Consider the following 24,619-nt stretch of genomic DNA (forward strand, 5'->3'; position numbering starts at 1 on the left):
ATTTGAGTATCTAATGAAGTGTTTCAGTCACTGGAATGTAACTATAGTTGAACCAATTTATCAACAATTCTATAGTAATTAAGATACAACTGAAAAAGTGATCAGAGATCAGGAAAAGACCACATAGTTTGAAAATTTCCCTCTCAAGTCTCTTGAGATGTTATATTATGTCTCGAGCCCTCGATTGTATTCGTCAATTAAGGGAAAAATCTTGATTAACACTAATTTTTCTACCTCTTCTTCTAAGAGTCAAGATATAATCGGAAACTCCAATCCTCGAATCGGAAAAGGTATAGCAATAATGGTCATCCAAATTGAAAAATAGATACGATATCATCGAAAAACCATTAAAAATGTATCTGCCATATCCCCATAGCTGAGTATTTGAATCCACGTCCACGTAGTTATATTAAAATCTAATCAAAACATTTACAACAAAAAATACTGAAGTAACTACACACCGCTTCAAATCAAGCCCAACGGAATGAATTAATTGCGAAGTGACAGACACACGTTTTTATGTATGAAATTAACAGAGAAAAATCTAGAATAGGATGAATGGATAGCAAAAACATTTTAGCGTAGAAGGATAATATAATAGGAAAGGGATTGGTAGGCCTGGAAACACATTGCCTCTCTAGCAGTAATACCAGATGATTGTTCAGACAACAACACGCACTAGTCTAGTTAGCGAATATATTTACTTATTCTTTGAGAGATTTTCAACAAAATTCCAGATGTTTTGGACCTTTAGACCTGTCTGATAATCGTATCAATGATTCGTTTTCACGATTTTTGTGAAATTATTAAAAATTGAGTTCCGAATTGTCATTTAATTTTTGTTTTTAAAAACCAATACCCTCTGCACCATAATTTACTACCATAAAATTTCGATTAACTGAAATCAAATAGCGATATGATCGAAAATTTCCATAAAATGGTACAGGACGATTGTCGGAGTAAGCTTTGAGTGATGGAAGAGGTTATCAGCACATAAAAAGAACACTGACCAAAGAATTATACATGCATAAATTAATCCTATGTTTTTTTACCTGAAAAAACTGATTATGTTATAGTAAATATAAAGAACTGATTTTATTCCATTCAAAAATTGATACACAATGTTTTAAAAAGCATTCAACATTTAAAAAGAATAATACTATTTTGAAAGAAAGATATCAAGCAAATATGAAAAGCTTTGGTTACAGTGTGTTTATGAAGTAACATAGCTTATTAATTCTTCGATCTTTATTGAGCTCAGAGAAAATGTTTGATAAAAGGTTTACCAAATGATTTATGGCGTCTGCACGAGTCGAATACAAGTATACAGGGTGCACTACTAGTCTAAAATGCAAAAGCAACATATTTTTCAAGTATACTCAACAGAATAAAACTATTGAATCACAAATTCAACTAACAAGACCTTATAATTCAAACTTTATTCCATAACGTGAAAAAGTTTAGTTAGATGCTCAAATTGTTTTTCCATGCATTCACAATATTCAAATCAGTTATCAGCTTCCTATTTTTCAGTTCATCCTGATTATCAGATTTTGTCTAGTTTACAATTTCACATAATTCTAGAAAAATTATTGCACAAGCGATACGTCAAGAGACTTAATTAGGCACTCTTCTGTACTCCCAGCCCCAGCCAGTAGCACAAGAATATGTGGAGTGCAAAAGGCTAGCCCTCTCCAAAAAGGGCAAAGATAATGTCAACGGCAGAAAAAGGAGGGACGACCATTTTTTTGGTATACCTATGGAATTGTATTTAACGATCTTTAAAATGGTGAAACAATAATAGGAGAGTATCACGCATCATGACTTGATAGTAGGAAGGAAGAAATTGCGAATGAGTGGATTTGAGGAAAAACAAAGGGCCATTCCATCAAAACAGAGCCTTTTAACACATTTACGAATTGCACTTCTTATTGGTAGAACATCCACCAAATTCTCTAGATCTGAACCCACCATATTTTCTAATCACCTAACGTTAAAATTTTACTCACAAAAGAGAGATTTTTATCAAACAAAGACGTTATTCATTGGCGAATATCTATTTTGAGGAAGGAGAAGACGAATGTTACTTGAAAGGGTTCAAAAAGTTAAAGCGATAGGCATCGGAATGCCAAGTCAAGTTTTTATAAGAATATCAATATTACTCGCATATGGAATTTGAACAAACAATAAAATTTATCTTTCGTATTTTTCTCAACTTTAAATGAAACTCTGTATAGATAGCAGTAATATTGCATCAGACAATGTTTCCGAACATTAAGTGTAATAATGTACTAGTTCGAATCTTGAAAGTTTTGAAAATACCGTCGCAAAAAGTCTTTGTCATTTTTACGTGCCCTTTGTAACAGCAAAAGCTTTGAATTTATTCCTTGATTCACATCACGAAAAGAGTAGTATCAAGTTTTTCTTGTGAGGAATTTATCGTTTTCTCCCTCGCATTTCCTACAAAACTTCCGACAAAGAATCGTTGAAAGCATTGTCGTAACTTTTCATTTAAAAATCTTAAGCAGCAGTTTGAAGATAATTTAGCACACTACCCCGATAAGCCTGACATCGATGCGGAGGATCCTTTCCCATTTTTTATATGAGCAAACTGGACTTTTCCTTCTTTTTATCTGGAAATAATTTAATAATTTAAGAATTTTCAAGACATTACAAGTTTCTTATCTGTAGACTAGCTAAGCTATAATTTTTCTCCCTAACTTTTGAAATGATTCATTCAAATTTAAATCAACTCACACAATCCAAAACATGTCAAATGAGATACTGTAATCAAACTTTTTTTAATGTGCAGGCACAGCCCTACATTTTGCAAAAAGACTTCGCCTAAGCAGTTGCCTAAGCATATTAATTATACCATTATTCCTAGGTATTTGAATGAGTGTACTTCTTATTTGAAAAATATATTCTCCTATTTCTGTTAAATAACTATCAGGTACATTAGAACTACGCTTTCCTCTAAAATTCGTCATTATTGTACGTGATTCAACAAATGCCTTGGCAGTAACTAATGATAAACGGAGGAGTAATCCCTTCATAAAAGAAACAATGTCTTGTAATTGTCATGATATAATGAAGCAGTTGCAGTTTGATTAGTTGGTGATGAAGATTGAAGGACAATAACTTCTCTACAATCTGCGCTAGTATCAAGTTATCAAAAAGAGATGGGATTGTTATATACCTTGTGATTGAAAAGTAGTACTATACCTATTTGCCCAATTTATGAATCCAAAGCGCAATAGAAAAGTATGTATCGACACTCCCTCGGATGGGTTAAACATGTGGATGAATATTTGAAAATATTTGTTGATGGCAATTGAATATTCATACCCTATACATCTTCCTACAATTCACAGAAGATTCACAGCTGTAAGTGTACAATGTGAGGATTATAAATTTTTGAGTTGTATACTACGGTGAAAATCTTCCATTACGTGAATAATACGTCAGCAACAATATTCAAATAAATCTAATGAAATTTTTGTGAAATCAGAAGAAATAATCGGTATGATTAATATTCCAAAGGTCAACCTTTCGCGAATTCGTGATTATGAAAACTTTTACAATTATTTGTATTTCATTTATATGACCAAAATCGACATATTTAGTAAAACTATCGATATACTGCGTGAATGAGTTTTAAAATCTAATAATATTGGCCATGTTAGCTTATTATTGGAGATTTTTTGAAGGATGATCTATCAACTGGGTATCCTCTTCACTAAATTGAAATAACACTTTATGAACTGATTTATATTAGATTCACATCAGAATATTTGACAAATCTCCCTCTATTAATGCGCTTCTGTTCTCTTCATTTCATGCGTTACATAAGCTAACACCGTTAATTAGTGCAATTTGTTCACAACTTCACGACATGATACACTTACGCGGCTTATTCATAATTGTAAAGCTCACGGTCAGTTTGTTGCACCGTGCTGTGAATATCACCCCATTAGATTTTTTCCTTTGGGGTCGAATGAAGATATCGTGTATTCTTCACCGCGAAGTATAGTAGAAGACTGTCAGGAAAGAGTTCGGAATGTATTTCGAACTATTTCACCGCAATAAATTCGAAACGCTACTCAGCACGGGTTTTTAAGAAGAATCCATAAATGTTTGAAAGTTGGGGGCAACCATTTCGAACATTCACTTCAGTTTAATTTTCAGTTTTGTTCTTCTCCACTTAGTGTAGTGTTTTTAAATATTTTTAAATTGAATAAAGTATCTTAATTTTTGATACGTTAGATTTTGTTATTTCCTGTTCGCCATCGGCAGATAAAGAGAAAAATGGAGGTTGCCATTCGAAAAAATTGAGCTTTCGAAGTTTTTAGATAGCGAAATGCAGCACCAGTTTCTGAGATTTTTACAGATTTTGGAACCTGTAAGTGTTATTTGTCCAAATCCCAAAAATGTTAGACCCGACTCACTTAAACTTAGAAATATAATTTTTTCAGTGGAGCGCTGCATGTTTCCAAAAAATTCGAAAATTTTAATTAATTAGATAAAGGTGGACTTTAGGGATACGATGCTTCATATATTGTTGTATTGAAATTTCGCGTAGATTCCAAAAATTTAATAAAAACCATAGCATTCCGTTTGATATAACGAATTTTATGTCCACATCCAGAATAATGAAATTATTTTAGCTGAAACGAGCATTTCGAAAAACCCATGCAAGCATATTTTCAGAACACTAGTCGCTGTACTTTTCCATATGCATATTGATTAAGCTGGTCGTGAAGGACCCTGTATATCATACACGGGAAAAATACTAGATTACAATAATAATTTGAGGGAGTATTATTAATTCATTCACACCAATTATATACAAAGAAACACAAAAAAATTAGAGAGAGGGAGTATGATATTAACTCATTAAAGCCCAGTTTAAACAAAGAAAAGTAACTTTAAATGTTATTTAAAGTTGGTCAGTGATAGGCTTAATCCGTTTACGCGTATAACAATCTATCCACTCCTCGGATGGAGTACTCAATGTTTTTCCTTGCCTTTCTTGGGTCCATAGTTGTAGATTATGAGTCATCTGAACGGCTCAATAATCGTAAATTATCTGATTGGAAAATGTGATTAACCTGATAATATGAAAGAGCACATAAACAATGTAACTAATTGAATTTTAATTACAGTCAGAATGAAGGCCAAGGGCTATTTTGTACTTTGACAAATTTCACTTCCAATCATCACTCCTTTCTGCCACAAATGTTACGGATTTTGAACAAAACGCAGCGATTAAATAAAACGTTTAACAAATTCTACGTGTGACGTACAATTTGAAATTATTTCTTTATTCGTAAACTCGATTTACCATAAATTGAATATATTGACTGTTATTTTTTTTTATTTGTTTCAGACTGGTAGAAATGATTCCATTGGAACGGAAGAGTATCAAAACTGTTTAGCCTACAAAATGCTAATACCGACACAAATGTACCTGATACTGCTGCTTCAGTTGATCAAGGAGACAACATGCTGTTCAATATTTTGTGCTTGTATGTGGAAAAGCGGAAAACAGACAGTCGAGTGCAAAAATAAAAATCTCTCAGATATTCCTAACGGCCTCGATATGACGACGCAAGTGCTGGACTTTTCCGGGAACAGACTCGGGCAGCTTTACGAAAATATGTTTTCTATAAAAAAACTAGAGAGTCTCCAAAGACTTTATTTATCAAACTCTTTGATAAAATCAATACATGAAAGCGCTTTCGCGGGTTTAACTAACCTAGTGGAATTGGATCTCTCGAATAATTTGTTAGATGCAGTTCCAAGTAGAGCTTTCGTGCAATGTCCTCTCATGAAACTAATAATGTCTTCAAACCCCATAACCGTATTGAAAAAAGCCAGTTTCGAGCACTTATCTCAATTGAATATGCTAGAGTTAAGTGACTGTTATATATCGGATATCGAAGAAGGAGCTTTCCAGGGTCTTCACAGTTTGGAATGGTTGCATATAGCCGGAAATCGTTTAAAGACAATACCAGGTCGAAGAACACTTCCTGAATACGTAAAAGGTATAACCTTGGAAAAAAATATGTGGGAATGCGACTGTCACATTATCGATTTAGCTAAGTGGCTGAGGGAATTTAAAAGTGTATTATCAATAGAACCAGTTTGTTACAAACCTCCAAAACTAGCTTCACGTTCTATAAGATCAGTGCCGATTCAGCAATTAGCATGTTTACCCAATATCACCCCAACTTCGTTTTATTTGGAATTGGGTGAAGGTAAAAATGTTTCATTAACATGTCACATACAAGCAGTTCCGGAAGCTTCTGTGTCGTGGTGGTTCCAAGGTGAAATGCTAGAAAATGATACAATAGTAGCACCGGGAATTCATTTAATTTATTACGTAGAAGAAGGAGCGGAGAATAAACGAAGTGAACTTTTTATTTATAATGCTAATGCTGATGACAATGGAACATTTATATGTAATGCAGAAAATAACGCAGGTACCACACAGGCGAACTTTACTATCAAGATTATTCTTAAGGAAGAGCCGCTTGTGATTGAAGTTGTCTTTCCATTCGAATATATTTTGATTGCTATCGTAGGGATATCTATACTCGGAATTTCAGTGTTAATAGCTCTTATTGTATTAATCATCAAATGTAAACAAGAAAAACAGAGAAAACATAAGCTTTGTCACACGGAAGATATGGTTATACAATATCATAATGGGAATAAGCTGAGTGATGGAGTCAAGAGCTTAACCAATTCTTTGATGGTAATAATTTCACATTTTCATTTTGATATCATTCGATTCTATATTTTACAATAACATTAAGAAATTATGACTTCTCTCACTCTCTAGAATTTGAGTGAAGATAGAAATAATGTAAGTTCATTGCTCTTTTGAAGATGTTCTATCAGGTTTTCTTCAACATTCCTTTCACCTCTTAGATTATTTGATGTCCAATCTATTTTAGAAATCATGAAATAATTGATGTGCTCCTCGACTACTATAATCCAAATAGCAATATTCAACATCAATACTATCATGTGGCTAAGAGGTGATGTCTCATTAGAATGTCCTCTGGAATAAAGTCTCAATATAATGTATTTCCGTATATTCTTTGAAGTAAAATGTTTTCCGCATTACATTTAAAACGCAGTTTTATAAAGGATTCATTCGTGTCTGGATCAACCGTAGATATATTTTGTTGTGTTGATAATTAGGGAGTCTGTCCCGATGAAAGTGAAATTATATTGAAGATAGCGGAATCTATCCGTTTTTATATTTGAATGTTCAGGGTACAGCTGTGAGTTTATGATGTCAGCATTAATATAAATGAATATGTTTTTTGAATTGATAGTATGAGGACACAAGTAGAACGAATACAAGAATACAAAAATGAATTGTTTTATTAACATTCGGAAAAACTCAAAATGTTAGTGAAAAAAGTAGTTGATCTATGATTTGCATAATAAGATATGAGTAGAAATAGTTTTCTGAGGGAAACGAATCTAAAGTTTGCAGTAAGCATTAATAAAGTAAGAAATTTATCTTTGTTATGTCCATAGATATAATTTTGACCAACTTGGAAAGTGGAAAATGATATAAACTTAAGTCATTAACACATAAACAAGCGGTTTTTTATAGATTTTCATTAGGTTATATATAGAGGTATTGATGTTGGTAACAGAGCCAGGAAAGAGATTGAAGGAAAAACTAAAAGGAAAATAATTGCAACCCTAGAAATATACTTTCATTTAATAATGGAGACAAACTGTAGGTTGAAATTTTTCATGAATATACTTGTAGGCAGAGAGCTTTTTAATCGAAGAGAAGAAAAAAAAGAAATCTATATAATAGATTGATGAGTTTAAATTTAGCAATAATATACTACCGGTTTTTGCCCACTTCATAATACAATCATTGAATTTCAAAATAATAAACTTTAACAAATACCTTTTCCGTAATGTAAAGCGAATGTTCACTTGTTTGTTGTTGATGTTTACTTTATATGAGCGCATGTTTATGTTTTGTAGGTGAGTGGAGACAAATTAGATGTTGCAATTACCGACTGATTTGTACATTATTCGTATACGAATTGATTGCGTTTTCGTAAATTCAGATATATGTAAGTTTTGAAATGGGTAATACCAAGGAATCATCGATTAAAACCATCGTTTAAAAAACCGTAACATTAATACCGAATTAAAAGTACCTCGATGTACCGTGGACAACAACGTGAAAAGATATGCATCCACCAGAAACTTTAGCAATAAAAAACGTTCAGGTTGACCTCAAAAAACCACAACTCCTGAAAATAAACGCATTGTAGTAATCAGTTAACGTGATCGATGACTCACGGGCCTAGAGATAGACAGATTTCAGTACTACAGTACTACAGTGGAGGAGATTTAGAGAAGGTGAGCTTTTAGGAAGAGTGGAGGTGAAGAAATCTCTTTTGAGATGTCAAAATAGAATTAAGAGGTTGCTGTGTGTTAAAGAACATAAGAATTGGAGATATATTGAGAAGGAAAAAATTTTATAGAGAGATGAGTGAAAGTTTGAGGTTTTTGGGTTTAATAGAGAAGTGTTTGTGCGCAAGGTCGAAGGAAGAACGGATGCTAGATTCATTTTTAATCCCCACTGTGAAATATAACGGAAGCTAGATGAAGGTTTAGGGATGTTTAGGAGGAAATGCGACTGGAGATATGTCAGAAATTGATGGAATTCCGAAAAAAGAAAGTTATAAAACATATGAAAAGAAAATGTAGTACGTTCTCGCCAGTACCTGATCAGCAAGCAAAATTATCTTCCAGTATAACAGCTCTCTCACGCAGTTGCCGTATCAGCTCAATTGACGACAAGTGTATGGACGGCCAAATGGTACTAGACGATCGATGGATTGAAATTAGAGAGATAGAAGAGGCCATTGGCATACCAAATGGATGTATTTATCATATATTTACAGAAGAATTATGCATGTATAAGATATCTACGCCTTGGGTTTCGTGTTTGCTCACTTTTGACCAAACGCGTATTCCAATGAACATTTCCCAGGCCTTACCGAGGCGGTTTAAGTAAAATGAGTTTCATGTTTTGCATCTATTCATAACTGTAGATGAAATGTGTGTCTATTATATTTCTGAAATGGAAAACCGTCAACAATAGATTGCAGAGGGCGAACCTGCTTCGCAAAAAGTGTATATGGTTTCAACTGCGGGACAAGTGATGTTTAGTATTGAGCATCATTGCTTAATAAAATGAAGAGGAAGTTTCAGGAAGCAATTGTATTTATAAATAATATAAATATATAAATATGAGGAAATAAAGTTCTTTTTCATCAAGGCAACGAACCTTATGATATATATTTCGGTGATCGCCACAGCTAACATTCATGAATTGACTTTCAGCGACTTTTTAATATTTTCTAGCATTAGAATATCACTTGCGGAGATTTTCATTAGAAGAGTATGTAATCTAATACGTAAATGCATATTTACTCAAAAAGACAGTTGAAAAATAGAATTGTTCATGTTAAAGAAAATATCTTATAGCTTTGTAAGGTCGAAAACTTTTAACTCTCAGAAATATCTCGAAACAAATTTATAAAAGCTATAGATCTCACACTTACAACAACGTACTTCAAATATGAAAATGAAATATACAGACAAATTGATGGTTGTGCTATGGCAGCTTTCAACTTGAAATAAATATTCCATTCTTTTTCCGATATGTAGATGATTGCTGTACCGAGGAATCGAATCAAAAATATTAATAAAAAACTTCAATTCACAATGTAAATCGAAGAAAATAATAAAATCAATTTTCTTGATGTCACATTATATAAAATTAACAATAACATAAGAACATGAGCAAAAACTACATTGAAAGAAAATAATTATCCGAAAAAAATGATAAACATCATATCCAAAAAAAGATAAACAGATACTAGAATCAATTAAAAAACAATCAGAACCAAAGCATCAAAACATGAAACATTTTTTATTGTCATATGAAGGACTCTCCCAACAACTTCCAAATTACTTTAATAAATATGATATTAGTATAAGTCATGAAGAAAATAATACGTTATCCAAATATTTCACTAAATTAAACTCTAAAACACCAAAAAATATTATATATCAAGTGCCGTATCAATTGTGATGCTGTCTACATAGAGCAGATCTCTCAGTATTTAGAAAATAGACTAAAAGGTCATAAATACGATAAAAAAATTAAACTGTTTTAACGAACCATGAAATATCATCAAAAACATAAATTCAATTATAAAGCTTAAAAAATTCTTGGAACCAAATCTAATAAACGAAATTCTTAAAAACGAAAAGGCTATAAATGATAAAAAAAGACCTAAATAATTCAAGTAAAATTTTTAGCTCTATTTTGTAAATTCTATTAAACTGCAAATAGTTTGATTAATTAAGTACTGCTACATATTGAAGAAAAACCAATTTTTCTCATTAGAACAAATTTCAATTTTGATTTTATTCTTATTTCGATGTTCATGATGTATTTAATCTATTGATTAATATAAATACGCAAATTATCAGTGTCAATATCATATTTTGATAAAGATTGAAGTCGAAACGTCAAATTATATCAATCTCTCAAGAAAATTTAGAATTATAGAAAATATGAATACTGTTTAAACAATCCTTTCAAAGAATATTCTGTAAGAGGTAATCAAACAAGTCATCATTTGTCCAAGTTTCTATATTGGATCAAATGAGTATGTATATCAAACACAATATTGGATGATATTATTATCGTTTCAGTTATTGGTATCGGTAAAACAACAATTCTATTGCATAAATCGAAGATGTGTAAAACTCAATAACTGGATTTATAAATTATTTTTAATTATATGAAATATAAAGGTCCAGAAAACTATTAGTTGTATTTTTTCGATTGAATATTTCCTTTCTTAGTTTGTTGAAGTGATATTTTTTTTCTTCTAGCAAATAAATACCCCGAATCCAAGCGAAGAATTGACTAGCTTCGAAACCCAATCGTGCGAATTGATGTCTAGCAGCACTCTCTCTCCTATCAGAGATACTCGTCAAATTAGAAGTCCTGATTCCCTCCGAGGCATACAACTCAAACAGAATCCTGACATCATTAATGGTAAGTAGAAGTTATGACGGGGAAAAGTAGGGGTTCAAGGAAAACATTAAGGTTTTCACTTCGTTCTGTCATTTTTTGAGAAATTTTAACAAATTAGTTGGAGTAATTGATTATAATTTATGAAACTAAATCATGCAATAGGTTACAAATAACAAAGTTTTCTCTATTTAAATTCATTTGATTCCATCAGATGAAAAAGTCGTGGCAAATATACGCAATAGAAAAAAAGATGAGACGCCCATGATACTTGGATCATTAGAAGGTTTTCAGTACATGTCTGTTAGTTTGTAAAAGTCTCACAAAATCTTACCTGAATCAACACAGTGAAAGTATTCGCATAAAAAGTATCGTTGAATCGGAAAACTCTACAACAATTATAATTGCGCCTCAGGCGTAGAAAGTAGAATAAGAAAAATTCTCTTCGCTTCTTTCGTTGTTCTTCAGTGAAGGCGAGTAAAACAGCTTAATAACTTTCAACGTATTGCCATATGCTTGAATCTGTCATAAGTATGATAGAGAATTGATATCCAATTATCCTTAATCCTTAAGAAACGAGCAATCAATATTTTCATTCAAAATATTGGTTTGCTTTTCATGAATGACCGAGCATATTTTGGTTTGACTTTTACCATACTTTTGAGTAGTTTCTCGCGGAAGATTCACATTTTGCCATTTTCCAATGAGCAAGTACGTGAGGAGAGATAGTAATGATGCAAATGTTGTGATGAAATTGGAAAATAAGTAAAGTCCTATCTTCAGTCATCACATGACTCTATTTTAGGTAGGATTATACAAGTTCCATTGCTCAATTTCTATCAAATTTCAAATCAATCAGTGAGTATTTTCAAGATTTTGTTTTTACTGACCAATGTATCTTTATTAACATATTTATTAGCATATTTATTAGGACTAGTATGTGAGTTATTAGGGAGGAATCGTTTAATTTTCACTTTATAAAATTCATGTTGGAAAAGCAGCTTCAGCTAGATAGTTAATGCTGTTCTAGTCCAAGATTCATGCAAATCAATAATAGTATTCGCCATAATATGACTCATTCATTCCATATTCTTCTCTAGAACACTTGGAACTTATTGGAGTTCTAGTTTTCTTCTAGTTCTTCTAGTTCTAGTTTTCATAATATTTTTATTTCCTTTTCCCTGTTTCATCCGCATTTAATTTGTTTTAGTTGTTATTTCCCAAAAATAAGTGAAAACTATCAATTCAATTTTTGCATTGGAATTAATAAAATAGAACTATAGATTTTTTACAAATTGTACAGCTCTTTTTTATTATTGGCATCTTTCTCGATCATATGTATGTGAATCATATTTAGAAAATAGATTGAAAGTCATCAATACGATGAAAAAAATATAACTGCACAACATTCAATTATGAAAATGGAATAATTCCTGAGATGCAATAAAATCCAAACAAGAAGAGAAGAAAAATCTTGAAAAATTTGAGTAAAATCTAGAGTTTTATTCTATAAATTCTAAACTACAAAAAGTCCATTTCCAGTTTTACTTATTTTTTAGAAATAACAATTAAATGAAAAGAAAATAGTTTCAAGACACTAAAGTCATACTTTTTGTCACGAGACTGGCGTCACTAATCAGATCAGTGACAAAAAGAGACTTTAGTGTCGCGTTACATATTATATTTCTTTCGAAATCCATCAGATTAAAAAATATTTAGATATCGGCATGTAAATCTTTTTTTGTTTGTTCTTATTAATGGTAATAAAACATTTGAATTTTTTGTAATTTTAAAAGACCGTCCCGTTACTTCAGTGCTTAGACACTAAAAAATGATTTTACTGCAGATATTATCAACCAATTGGTGATTGTTTCTAATTGTCAATCAGAAGAGACTCAAAATTCAGACGATTTTAAAACATAAATAGAAGTTAGTTTGATTAAGTGCTCTTTGATTTCCAGTTTCATTATGTTCACAATCATATTCCAAGAACTTCCAGCATTTCTGAGCTTTAGTGTGTTAAGTATTACTATGCTATGCTATGAAAAGTTTTGTTTTTACAGGTTGTAGACGAGAAGGGGATGGAGAAGATCATAATAATCATGAATTATGTCAAAATGAGTATGTTAATTCGATACAAATACCAATAGCAAGATTGCGGGAAAGTACCGAATTTCTTGATGGAGGCAGGTGAGCTGGTATTTAGAATATAAGATAGTGGTTTATATTGAAATATTGTAAGGTTCCGCGGATAATTTTTGCCTAAAAAATTGTTCTACTAATAATTTCCTAAGCACCACACATGATTAGATATATCACTTCATATCTCCCCGATTGTCATTTAATTTTGTGATATTCCAGAACATGCTGGAATTTCTTCCAGAGGGCTTAGACCAGCTTCTTACAGTCTTACATAGTTCCCTTGCCCTCCCTGCTCCAAATTACAAGCAGACTTATTCAGTATCACTTTCTGAATAGCTCTTGTATATAAACAATTTCATGCGACACATAACAACTTTTAACTTTTAACACAGTCACTCGATTTTAATGCCTATTAGTACTTTCATTCAATTTAATTGATAATCTAATCAATCTCCACATTATTATAGTTTAATGATGTAAAAATATTGTATCTCTCACCAAATATCAATATTTAACAATGTGAACATATTCTTCTCTTTTGTCTCTACAAAATATTTATTGATTATATTTTGAAGTGAGTGAAGGACGTTTCTTATTTCAGATGTGTGGTTGATCCCGATGGATACCCACTAGATTACGGCTTACCGAAGTTGCCCTGTCGAACGGTGCCGAATCAGTTTACCACCGAAGCGTATTATAGGACGTTACCGTCAAATCGGTTGAAGAGACATTCCGCTGCGAATCCTTTTCGAAGGATTTCTCGAGAGGCTGAATTTCTTTCAAGGAGTGTTGATTCTCCATACGATAATACGGTGGATGTTCGATATACAGCCGATGGGTGAGTATGTTTTCTAATGAATAATAGAAATTGGAAGAGAAAAGAATATATTCTCTCAAGAATAGGAGGGAAATATAATAACTGAACAACTTCAGAAACCAATCGAATGAGGGAAAAAGGTGATAAATTGATAAAACGGTCCAAATAACTTTTCTAGTATATATCTTAATCATAAAAAGTAATTGTTATGAAGATAATGCTATTTAGAATGATTTTTTTATTGGGTGTGAACTTTCCTTAACAAAGAACGTCACTGTGTGTAGGTATATCCAGATTTCAAGAGCGTGACTTTCAAATTTCACGTTGGAATATGTTCGAGAAATATGACGTCTATTCTATATATCACCTCTTGTATTTCTTACATCGTGAAAAGTATTTTGAAGGATGTAAGTAACAAATATCAAAAAGTTATCGATTGCCCTTGACGACGGGTTGCAAGTCTACTCACCACCCTTGGGTGATGAAATTTATGTAATAGTAGCTGACCCAGTAAACGTTGTTCTGCCTTATAAATTATAACTACGAAATATTTTTCTACTTTAATACAAATAACTAACTAAGTGTGTAGAGATGTACTCGTAATCGAAAGAGTTGTAGATAATGAAAGTATGCTTTATTTAGATTAATAAATTAATCTTTATTAAAGTAACAAATATATCTCAAATCACAATTCTAAACATCAAAACTGGATAGTTTTCCCACACGAGAGCATGCCACATTAGTTGTCCTTGGTGTTTCCAAACCTAAGCCACATACAGAAAATGTCTCATTTTGTACCTTATTGATCGTCAAAGTGAATGCCAATCTAATTGGGAATTGAGTGCGTTTGAATTCAATTGGCACATCTGTAGGAATCATAGGGATTCGTGGCAGTAACACATTTTCGCCTTGAAACTTTCCATTCAAAATAATGGATTTTATAACGTTTTCCATGAATTTTTTAATGAATAATCGTATGCCAATACACAGCAATGGTGGGTTCAAGTTACGAAGCAGAATAATGCGAGATCCAACCTTCAATTGTGAATGGTGGCATGCCTGGCGAATCCAATTAATTTGAAAGCTCAATTGGATAATGTGGGTATCGCAAACTCCATCAATAGATTTGTATGACATTAAGTCCCCAAACAACAACTGTTGTATCTTTGAATTTAACCCATTGAAGTCCACATTTTTTGCTGCCAAAATCGCTCTTTCTGTCAGCCACTTATGGTTTTCATATTATATGTGTACATTGGGAATTATGTTATCGATGATTGTACAGAAGTCTGTCTGTAATTTTATGCATCCAGTATTTTCATGTACAGCAACTTTCCCATCGCCAATATCTAACAATTGTTTAGGAAAAGCTTCGGCGGATGGATGAGGGGTAATATGAATAACTATTCAATGATTTACAATGAGTTACATTGAATAAAGTTACTAACACAAGCTTTATAGAAATATTCAATAGTCTTGATTGTCTGGAATGATTTGGAGTTCATTTCAAATATTAGATCAATATTCACATCATATACTGTAATTTGAATCCCATTTCGATTGATCCGAAATATAGCAAAACCGGGACAAATTTTTTTTCTTGACTGTCCGATATTGTGTTTGTGAATTGCTTTTTAATCAAAGACTTTTGAATAATAAGTCTTTGAATCAGCTAACAAAGATTTCTTTTAATGTTCTGTTTAATCTTAATATGGAGTCACTTTTGAATTTTCGTTTTTAAACTGGTTTTAGAGTTCACATATAATCATTTTCATACAAGAACATTCACTGGAACAATTTACTAATCCTAATAGGATCGTAGCAGTAAATCGTACATTGTTTTGCTTTTTATGTTGTGAGTCTATCTCTAAAGAGTATACTAAGGTCACTGAAAGGCTGGATATGATGGTTATGGTTTACAAAGAGAGGGTTGATAATCATCATCTATCCTTAAAAAAGAAAGAATAAATATTTCCTCAATTCACAAATCATTATGTTATAAAAAGTACTGATGTTGCAATAATATCTATTTCTCATTTTAAAACAAATCAAAAATTCTCTAAATACCATATTTTGAAGATATTGGCGAAGCAAGTTTTTGAAACTTTGGGAAAATTCGAAAATTTCAGAAGCGTCCTGTCGCTTTCTTCAGGAATATTTGAGAAAATTAAAGTAACAGCTGGCTTCCACAAATTAAAACTTAAATGCAAAGGATGTACTCAGCCTGGTCGATATTTTATTTCTATTCACTGAACTAATAAGAAGTATATTCGCAGACTCAAGTCAGAAAGATCTTCACAGCATCTTTGGAGGATAATTGTCATTTCACTTCGCAGCTTGAAACCACTTTTCTCTCAGTTTTGGGTCAGAAGGTCCGGACGAGAACAATTTATTTGGAAACTTTTTTTGAAGTAGATGGGCACATTGACACTAAACATAAATAAACACGGTTATTCTCCAGAATATTGGTGGTATTATTATGGAGACAGTTGGTCCAATTTGAATTTTTACGTATAAATATATCGAGAGTCAAAAATATGCAAAAGTACACTTCTCTTCATTAAAATGGCATACAAGTCTTGGCACAAATTTTTGCAGCTCTTGTATATGTATTTTACATCTGTTACCATACCAGGAAGTAATTTCAACAACATAATCAATATACTACAATTATTAATCCTTTCAGTCCAGCTGACACGGGTAAATTCTTACCATTCATCACAAAGTATGCTTGAGAATTACAACGGAGTATCTATTATTATCTGAAGCACAACAAGTCCATCACTCACTAATATCAAAAAATCCCTTCTTGAATTTGTATCTACAACAAATGACAACAAATACCCTCTACTTCATCTCCCTTGATCGGCTTAGAAGAGATTGAGTTGATATGGCCACTTGGTCAAAAACTGTGTTCCTTGAGGATTAGGAAAATTATTCATAGTGGCTACAATGAAACAAAGAAGGTAAAAGGGTAAAGTGTTACGATGTAATTACCAAACATCGTATTGGTTTATACTAGAATAGCGAATTCAGTGACTCCCCGATCTGAATTCTGTAAAGACCCCGGCTATGATTTGGCGTATAGATCCGTCTCCTGTACTGCACTCACTCTTGCATGGAGTGAATTAAATTATGACAAATATTCCATTCGAATTAAAATGTTCTCAAGCTGTTTTAATGGCTTGATTTACTGATGGCAACCTAATGTTGTCTACAATATTCAAGTAAACTTCCAATTTTAACCTTGAAATTATTCTCCAACAAACACCAGACCTTTTGATTCTCATCCAAGCCCAAATATTTACTGAAAATTTGCCGGATTCATCACTTTCGTCAACATATTGCTCTTTAAATCTTCAATTTGGTGGTAAGACAATTCGTTCCCAAAAGTCTTAATCACGATACACATTAAAAGGTACAAACACAACTCCGAAGCTTTAATTCGTTTGCATCCTGTTTGACGAGATCCTGGAAAGTTTTTTGCATATGGAGCACTAGCAGCTGATTCAAAGGAATATACTGTTGAAAAATTAATCAATCCAAATCGTGTGTGTCTTAAACAATTTTTCTTCCTCCAGGCACAACCTGTCGGCGCAAGGTCTCGTCTTCCTTCAATGGCTTCTTCACTAGCTACGGTACTCACATCAAGATCTAGAACTCCAATAATGGAGGCTTTCAGTTAACTGAGGAGGCATTAAGTACACATCTACTTCAACTGAATTCAAATCAATTAATCATTTATCTGTCGCTAACACTGTCAGTGACATTATGTGTGAAATCTGATTTAAGCGGGAAAAATATAAGTGTATGCTTTTTTAGTGAACAGAAGTTTACGAAAGCTGTACCACTTGTGCCAGACAGGAATGAAGTTATACAAAACATTTAAAAAAAGTTTTAAACTGTCAAAATAAAACTCACATTACTATGTTTAAATTTATTAATGAATGTTTGGTTCACTTTACATGAAATTCTTCAAAACTTAGATGATTCCTATCAAGTAACGTGAAAGAAGCAACAAAAGGTGAATGTTTTAGTCAAAATAATTGATGAAACATACCAAGAATTCCAGATAGAAAACTACGATACTTTCCATAAGGATATACATTCAAAAATAAGAAATCAGGAGGTTCTTAAACTTAATCAATTTTCGTGAACGTTATAAGGAAAATATTTTGATTGCCAGTATACGATTACTTGGAACTACCTATATTAGCGTCACTCTATATTATTTTAGACTCTCATTCTCTTGTTAAAATTATCAAGATAAATTGTGGATTATTTGGTTTTCGCGAGCCAGTTTAACGTAGATGTGGAAAGCAAACAAAGCAATTAAATAATAAAATCATTCTATTCTCGACATGCATATAAAACCAGGATGATTTATACGATAAAGAAGTTATGGGGATCTAAATCTGAGTTTAAGCTTAGCTCGATAATAGTGCGGTGAACAAAACATAGCAAAAACTGGCATTTTAGTATGAGCATGTTTGTGTCATAAATCCAAAAATAATCGCTCTTTAAAATTTGTGAAGCACAGTTTTTAAGTTCAATTAGGAGCGAGATGAACTAATCGCTGGCTTGCATTTTCAATTGAAAAAGCATTATGTAAATGGAAGCTATTTGGTGTGCTTTCTTACTCTCTAGTTTTACTCAAATTGTTAATAATTTGATTCATCGGGAAATCAAATAAAAAAATAATCATCTCACGTTATACATTTCTTAGATTTTTGTTCAGTAATTGGTAAATTTAGTATTGTAGAGGGTGTGAAAAACTTTGATACATAGGCAATTTTAAGAGATATTAGTTATTTAGAAAAATAGTGGATGTCTCCAGCATTGTAAAGAAAAAGCTCGTTTGCTTCCCTCTAACAATTTAAATATTTTCTAGTAGTATTTAAAGGCACATCCTTCTTTATAAAGAAATGAGTAACTATTTAGTTTCAAGGAAAACCTAAAACTCAACGAACTTATTGATAAGGATACGGAATAGCTGGAGTCTGATACAACAAGTCTCATGCTGAAATGCGAGTGTAAGCTTGTGTTATAAATAGTGAATATTTATAAGAATTTCAATTCGACAAAATTAATTTGAACAACATGTCTTAATATGCGTACCATAATGAAATATACAGAAAAGTGTAAATGCGTGGGATATGGTCTGCTTCTTATGGTTTTCTGTGACAAGCTTAGAAAACATCGAAACTCGAGACCGCTATTTTTTAAATGCTAACCGCTTCAGTGTTAACTAAAAATTTAAAACAATTTTTTTCCAATTATCTTCTCGATTGTTAATATCTGACCACTATTTCATTCCTACAAAAAATCAGGTTAAGTTTCTATTCAATTGTTTTCATCGTTAAGTTTTCTGTGTACTGTTAAATTTGGTTCTATAGAGTTACGAGGTTTGCGACTCAAGCCGACATACAAAAATATGGAATTTGCATGTAATCCTCAACCCTATTTATAAGTTTTTGTCGTAACTTTTTCTTTCCTCTGTTATAATATCATCACTTTTGGATACGTTTGATTTAATTTCTTTCAATCTCTATAAATATTTGCTACTTTATGTTTTATATTTTGAATTCCATGTTTTCTGCATATAGCTGATAATTGAGGGTATCTTATTTCAACTTAATTTATCACAAGTAGAAAGAAATTTTTGTCGGCCGCACTGCAAAGAATTTTTCCCTCTTTCTCGGTCAATTGACTAAATATAGATTAGAATATTCCAAAGTCTCTCAAATCTCGTTCGATAATTTATTTCTGTGACATTGACCTAAAATATGGAAATTTGCGGGAGAATTTTATACTGCCTATTATCTATTATTATATCAGAGCAATTCTACCATCAATTTTCTTATTTCTGATTTGCACAACAATGATTATCAAATCATTCCATCTTCAGAATTCATTCGTACACAATCGGCGTACTTAATCCCAAATTTTACAAAGATTTATCTAAAAACTTCCTTCAACTATTCTTCCTACACGACTACTGCCCTGTTCATTATACAGAAAGGGTTTCTGATTAGCTAAATGAGGATTTTAATGGGGAAGGGTGAAACAAGAACACATTTTGAATAGTTTGTGTTGTTCGATCAACCACAAGAGAACTATTACGAATAAATTTTAGAAAACTCTGTATTGAAAATTGCGCATATTTAAAATAAACGAAAAAAGGTTTTCTGGAAAATTCCTGAGGTGTACTTCATTTTTCAAAGCTCAGATTATGCTAGGAATGAGTCTATTGTCAAGCAAAAAAGTCGCAAACAAGAATTTTTACTCACAAAAGTCCTTTCATCTATTCTAAGATACATATAGGTCTATCAAGATTATTTTAACTTCACCATATTGTAACTCAGAGATACTAGGATTACTACTAAAGTTTTGAGATGTCAACACTGATGTGAATATGTCAAATCATTGTGTAGCTCAAAACTTAAGTAGTAACTCTCATACGTCATATCTCAACCTGTTTCAGTAGAATAATATAATGTTGCTCCAAAACATTCTTTCAATGGGATATATGAAATGTGTTCAGTGCAAAATCACTTAGTTAGGACCTGATTATAATAGTTATGCCGGTTTCAATTACTTTCGGCATTCATATTCTTTTGTTTTCTCAAAATACTCTTCCAATTATAACGAGAAATCTTATGATATCGCATAATTTTAGAACGCGCCCGCGTAGTGTCCAATCCAAGCAACTTTGAATTAAGGTAATTCAGCTTATTTCAATTTGTGATAAGCATCTGCAAAGATATTTTACATAGATCTGATTGTATTCAATTGTTAAATATTTGGAATCAGAAGCAGATATTTTTTTATTGTACAAGGATATACATGATTTAATAATTGAATGTTGCTAATTAATACGAAATATGGGAAAATATGAATACGAATGAAGAAACGCCGCGGTTTATAATCCGGGTTTGAGGATAAGTTAACGAAGCAGTCGGAATGTCATGAAAACAATAAGGCAGATAACGTTTTCTAAATAAAAATATAACATAGTAGTCACAGTTCGTTGTATCTAAACTAACTTGGACCAATTAATCATATTCTCGTTCCTATCCAAACAAGAGTAGCTTGACAAATGATTTATGGTAGTTATTACGCCCAAGGATGATTTCTGAAAATAAGGGTTGTCGACTACATACTCTGGTTTCAAATATTAACAAGTAGGTGGCAGTTAAATGTAGTTTCAGATAACTATAGTATAACAAAACAAAAAAAAATAGTCAACTATATAAAAATATGCGTATTCAAACAGCAGTAGTAGTGAAATTGAATTACTCATAATATTCTAAACTATTGATTGTATACTGTTTCTAAAATCACTTCTGTTATTTTATAATAGATAGCAAATTTAAATAGTGAAATTCAAACCTATTAGGCACTACTCAAAGTCATTAGAACCAAATCTGTTGCATTTTATTGGTAGCACCACGAAAGTTAACAGAAAAATATCAGTTTTTGTCATTCACGTATAGAATCGTTTCAATATTTTTATCAGCAAATAGTCACTTTTCTGTAAGGAATTTATTTGACAGCTAAATCGTGTAAAATGTCACGAAAATGTGTTCATTCTCCCGACTTTCTTTGTTATAACCTGGATATTCGCTACTAGGATAAATATTGGGTACCACACATTTGCTGTATCTCATGTCACAGAAATTTGACAGGTTGGTTCAATAGACCATATTCAGAAATGCCTTCTGGCAAAGAAGTGATATGGCGCGAATTTACTTAATACATAAACTACTGTTATTTTTGCTTGGCCAATATCGAAGGCTTTCCGGAGAAATGAAAGCATCGGATGAATGGAGACTGTTCATTGATTCCTCAAACAAGTTTGAAGGCTGTATTGCTTCTTAACGGTAATAAATTCTCATCACTACCTTCAGCTGACGGAGCTTTTTGAAAGAAATATAGGTACATTATGAAACTAATGTTAGAAAGAGTAGAATACAGCAAACAACCGTGATTAATCTGTAAGGATTAGAATTGTTGTTGCTCTGGTTTTTGGGACTACTGAATGGCTACATGAAATGCTGTTGCTTTTTATGCGAGTGGAACAGTCAAGAGAAAAATGACCATGATGTAAGCAAAATGGGCCTCAAAAAATCTTTACATTCCTGAGGGAAATGAACACATAACTAATCAAACATTTTGTAGAAGCCATGGACAAAGATGGAACTGGTTTCAAGAGTTACTCTAAACTTTTTCGGGAACTACAGATCTCCTCAATATTCCGACCTCAAAAAATCCTTAATTCATATCATAAATTGGGATATAATATGTCCTCATAAATACACTTTTCCCAGTATTGACGCTTTAAGTGACGGGCATGGAGAGCGCTTTCATTAAGATATCGCGACAATTTAAAAGAATTACGAATCACATAATCTCATATAAGAAGAAACAAATCAAAAATCTTTTTGTTACTTAGTGTCAATGGTCTCAACGTGGAAAACAATCTATTCAATAACCATATCCACTGAAATTCTAATTGACTGTTCAATTTTCCTCTTTTCCAACCTAATATGTAACGTTCTCCTTATTTTAAATCAGGAATATGTTTAAACCAAAAATTTAAAGCATGTTAATAGAGAATATGAACCTAGTGAAAGCAGGCTACCACCAAACCAAAACTCGAGCTGCGCCGCATGACATACGGTTAACCCACCTGGTTTATACCAACCTGTTATAATAGTGACCATACTGTTTACGCTACCACTACATTAACACATTCTTTGGAATGTACGATCAACTTTATCATGAAATTGATTCATTTCTAAAATGGCCCTGATATAGGAAACCTTGGTGGTTTTTGAGGTTTGTTTCGAGCTGGTATCGCTTCATTGTGCATGTGTGGGCCTACCATGGCCCGGTATATATATAAAAAACTGTAAACACAAAACATAAATACAATGGCAGTATCAATTACACAAAGTTTTATAGAGTGTAATAGATTTTGTTTCTCTGGGTGAATAGAATTTATTCACTTGACCTTCTTATCTATAATCCTTAACACCAATGGATCTCTTCCTGCGAAAAATAATTCCAGTGGAAAAAAATATTTTCACAGGAAAGTTCACATGCATCCGTTAAATGATGAACTATAAACTTCAAATGGTTACTCAGAAAAAATATCATATCCAAACCTAAACACAGGTCACTGTACCGTAAAATCCGTTGGAATCAAAGCATTTGGAAAAATGTCCTGTGCAAAATACTTGGAATAATCGACAAGTACAGTGGTGAACTTAGGTCCAATTTCTGCAACCCTTTTAGAAGAAGCCGGCGAAATTTGTATTGCATTGAAGCGTCACAGTAAATGAAAGAGTACCACAGCTGCTGAAGTATATTTAAAGGACAAAACATCCTCAGGTCAATGTGTGCTTCAGGAAATTCCGCTATCAGTTAACAGATAACATATGAATTTAAATTTGAATTTTACTAAATTGTTAATAATAATGATTTCATCGAAATTGCTTCTGCATCTTAATGCCCAAGAAAGTCATAATTGGAAGATATTACGAGCCGTTTGATTTAAATTATCCTAGTGTCTCGCACGAAAGATTACGAAGGTAGTATCACTACTTTTATGTCAATAACCACAAGTTCAGAGCTAAAAAATAAAACACAAGTGCCTCTACGTTCCTATGGCAATTTCTTATATTTGTTTACTTATTCGTAAAAAACTAATTCATTTTTTATTTTACTTGAAAAGGGGTCAATAAATTTCTGAGTATATGTGAGTGGGAACCTCTCGTGTGAGACTCTCGGATAATTTAGATCAAACTTCGCTGGTCTTCGGCCAGCCCGTACGATCTTCCCATTAACTTACGTGTCTCGCACTTCGAGATTACGAAGGTAGCAAGTTCAAAGCAATAATTCTCTGTATATAATAATACAGAGGAAATTGAAAAATGAATTCTTTGTAACCATTATCAAACAAATTTTTGCTGAAAATAATAACCATTTATTTCAAAATTATGAAATAGAAATATAACTCAATTTAACTAACTCAATATACTGCGTGATACAACTCTGTGAATGGATTATTTTCAATAATTATTAGCTGATGATAAAAATCAGCGAATACTCTTGAGTTAAGAGATCAACCAGCTACTGTTTTAATTTTCGCGACACACCTCCTGCACGTGCTTTCGATGTCGAGGCATACCGCGTAGAATGCGCAGTGAATTTCTTATCCACTCCCAAAGTAACATACGTCGATCTTATCCCACGACTGATTGTTTCACTTTTAACTGAATTATGTAGCTTATTTCTTCGTAGGTTTTCTGTCATTACTAGTTACTGTTCAGAGATCTTCACTACTGGTTGTGGAACCCCCGGCGGAGAAGTTTTAATTTCATCAGGAATATGTACTTCAATTTATCTTTTTGAGGCAATGATATTAGGAATTTTAACAAACGAAAACGTTTGAGAGCGGTGGCCCGTACCCAAGGCTAATAACAACACTAATTTTTTCGTTAATTTTTCTTAAAATGACTTCTCTTCTAATGGAAACCACGTTGTCT

At 32.3% G+C, this 24,619-nt stretch overlaps 1 protein-coding gene across 2 annotated transcripts in view; it reads left to right on the forward strand.

Moving 5' to 3' along the window:
- The window catches only part of LOC130902774 (amphoterin-induced protein 2-like), a 76,236-nt gene that overhangs the window by 41,455 nt on the left and 10,162 nt on the right, over positions 1-24,619 (forward strand). For both annotated transcript variants that reach the window (XM_057815060.1, XM_057815059.1), the window contains 4 exons: positions 5,390-6,760; positions 10,966-11,131; positions 13,171-13,297; positions 13,851-14,087. In XM_057815060.1, the coding sequence (XP_057671043.1) occupies positions 5,447-6,760; positions 10,966-11,131; positions 13,171-13,297; positions 13,851-14,087 (1,844 nt within the window). In that variant the 5' untranslated portion in view covers positions 5,390-5,446. The remainder of the gene's footprint in view (positions 1-5,389; positions 6,761-10,965; positions 11,132-13,170; positions 13,298-13,850; positions 14,088-24,619) is intronic.

The sequence above is a fragment of the Diorhabda carinulata genome, chromosome X (assembly GCF_026250575.1).
Source record: "Diorhabda carinulata isolate Delta chromosome X, icDioCari1.1, whole genome shotgun sequence".
NCBI lineage: Eukaryota > Metazoa > Arthropoda > Insecta > Coleoptera > Chrysomelidae > Diorhabda > Diorhabda carinulata.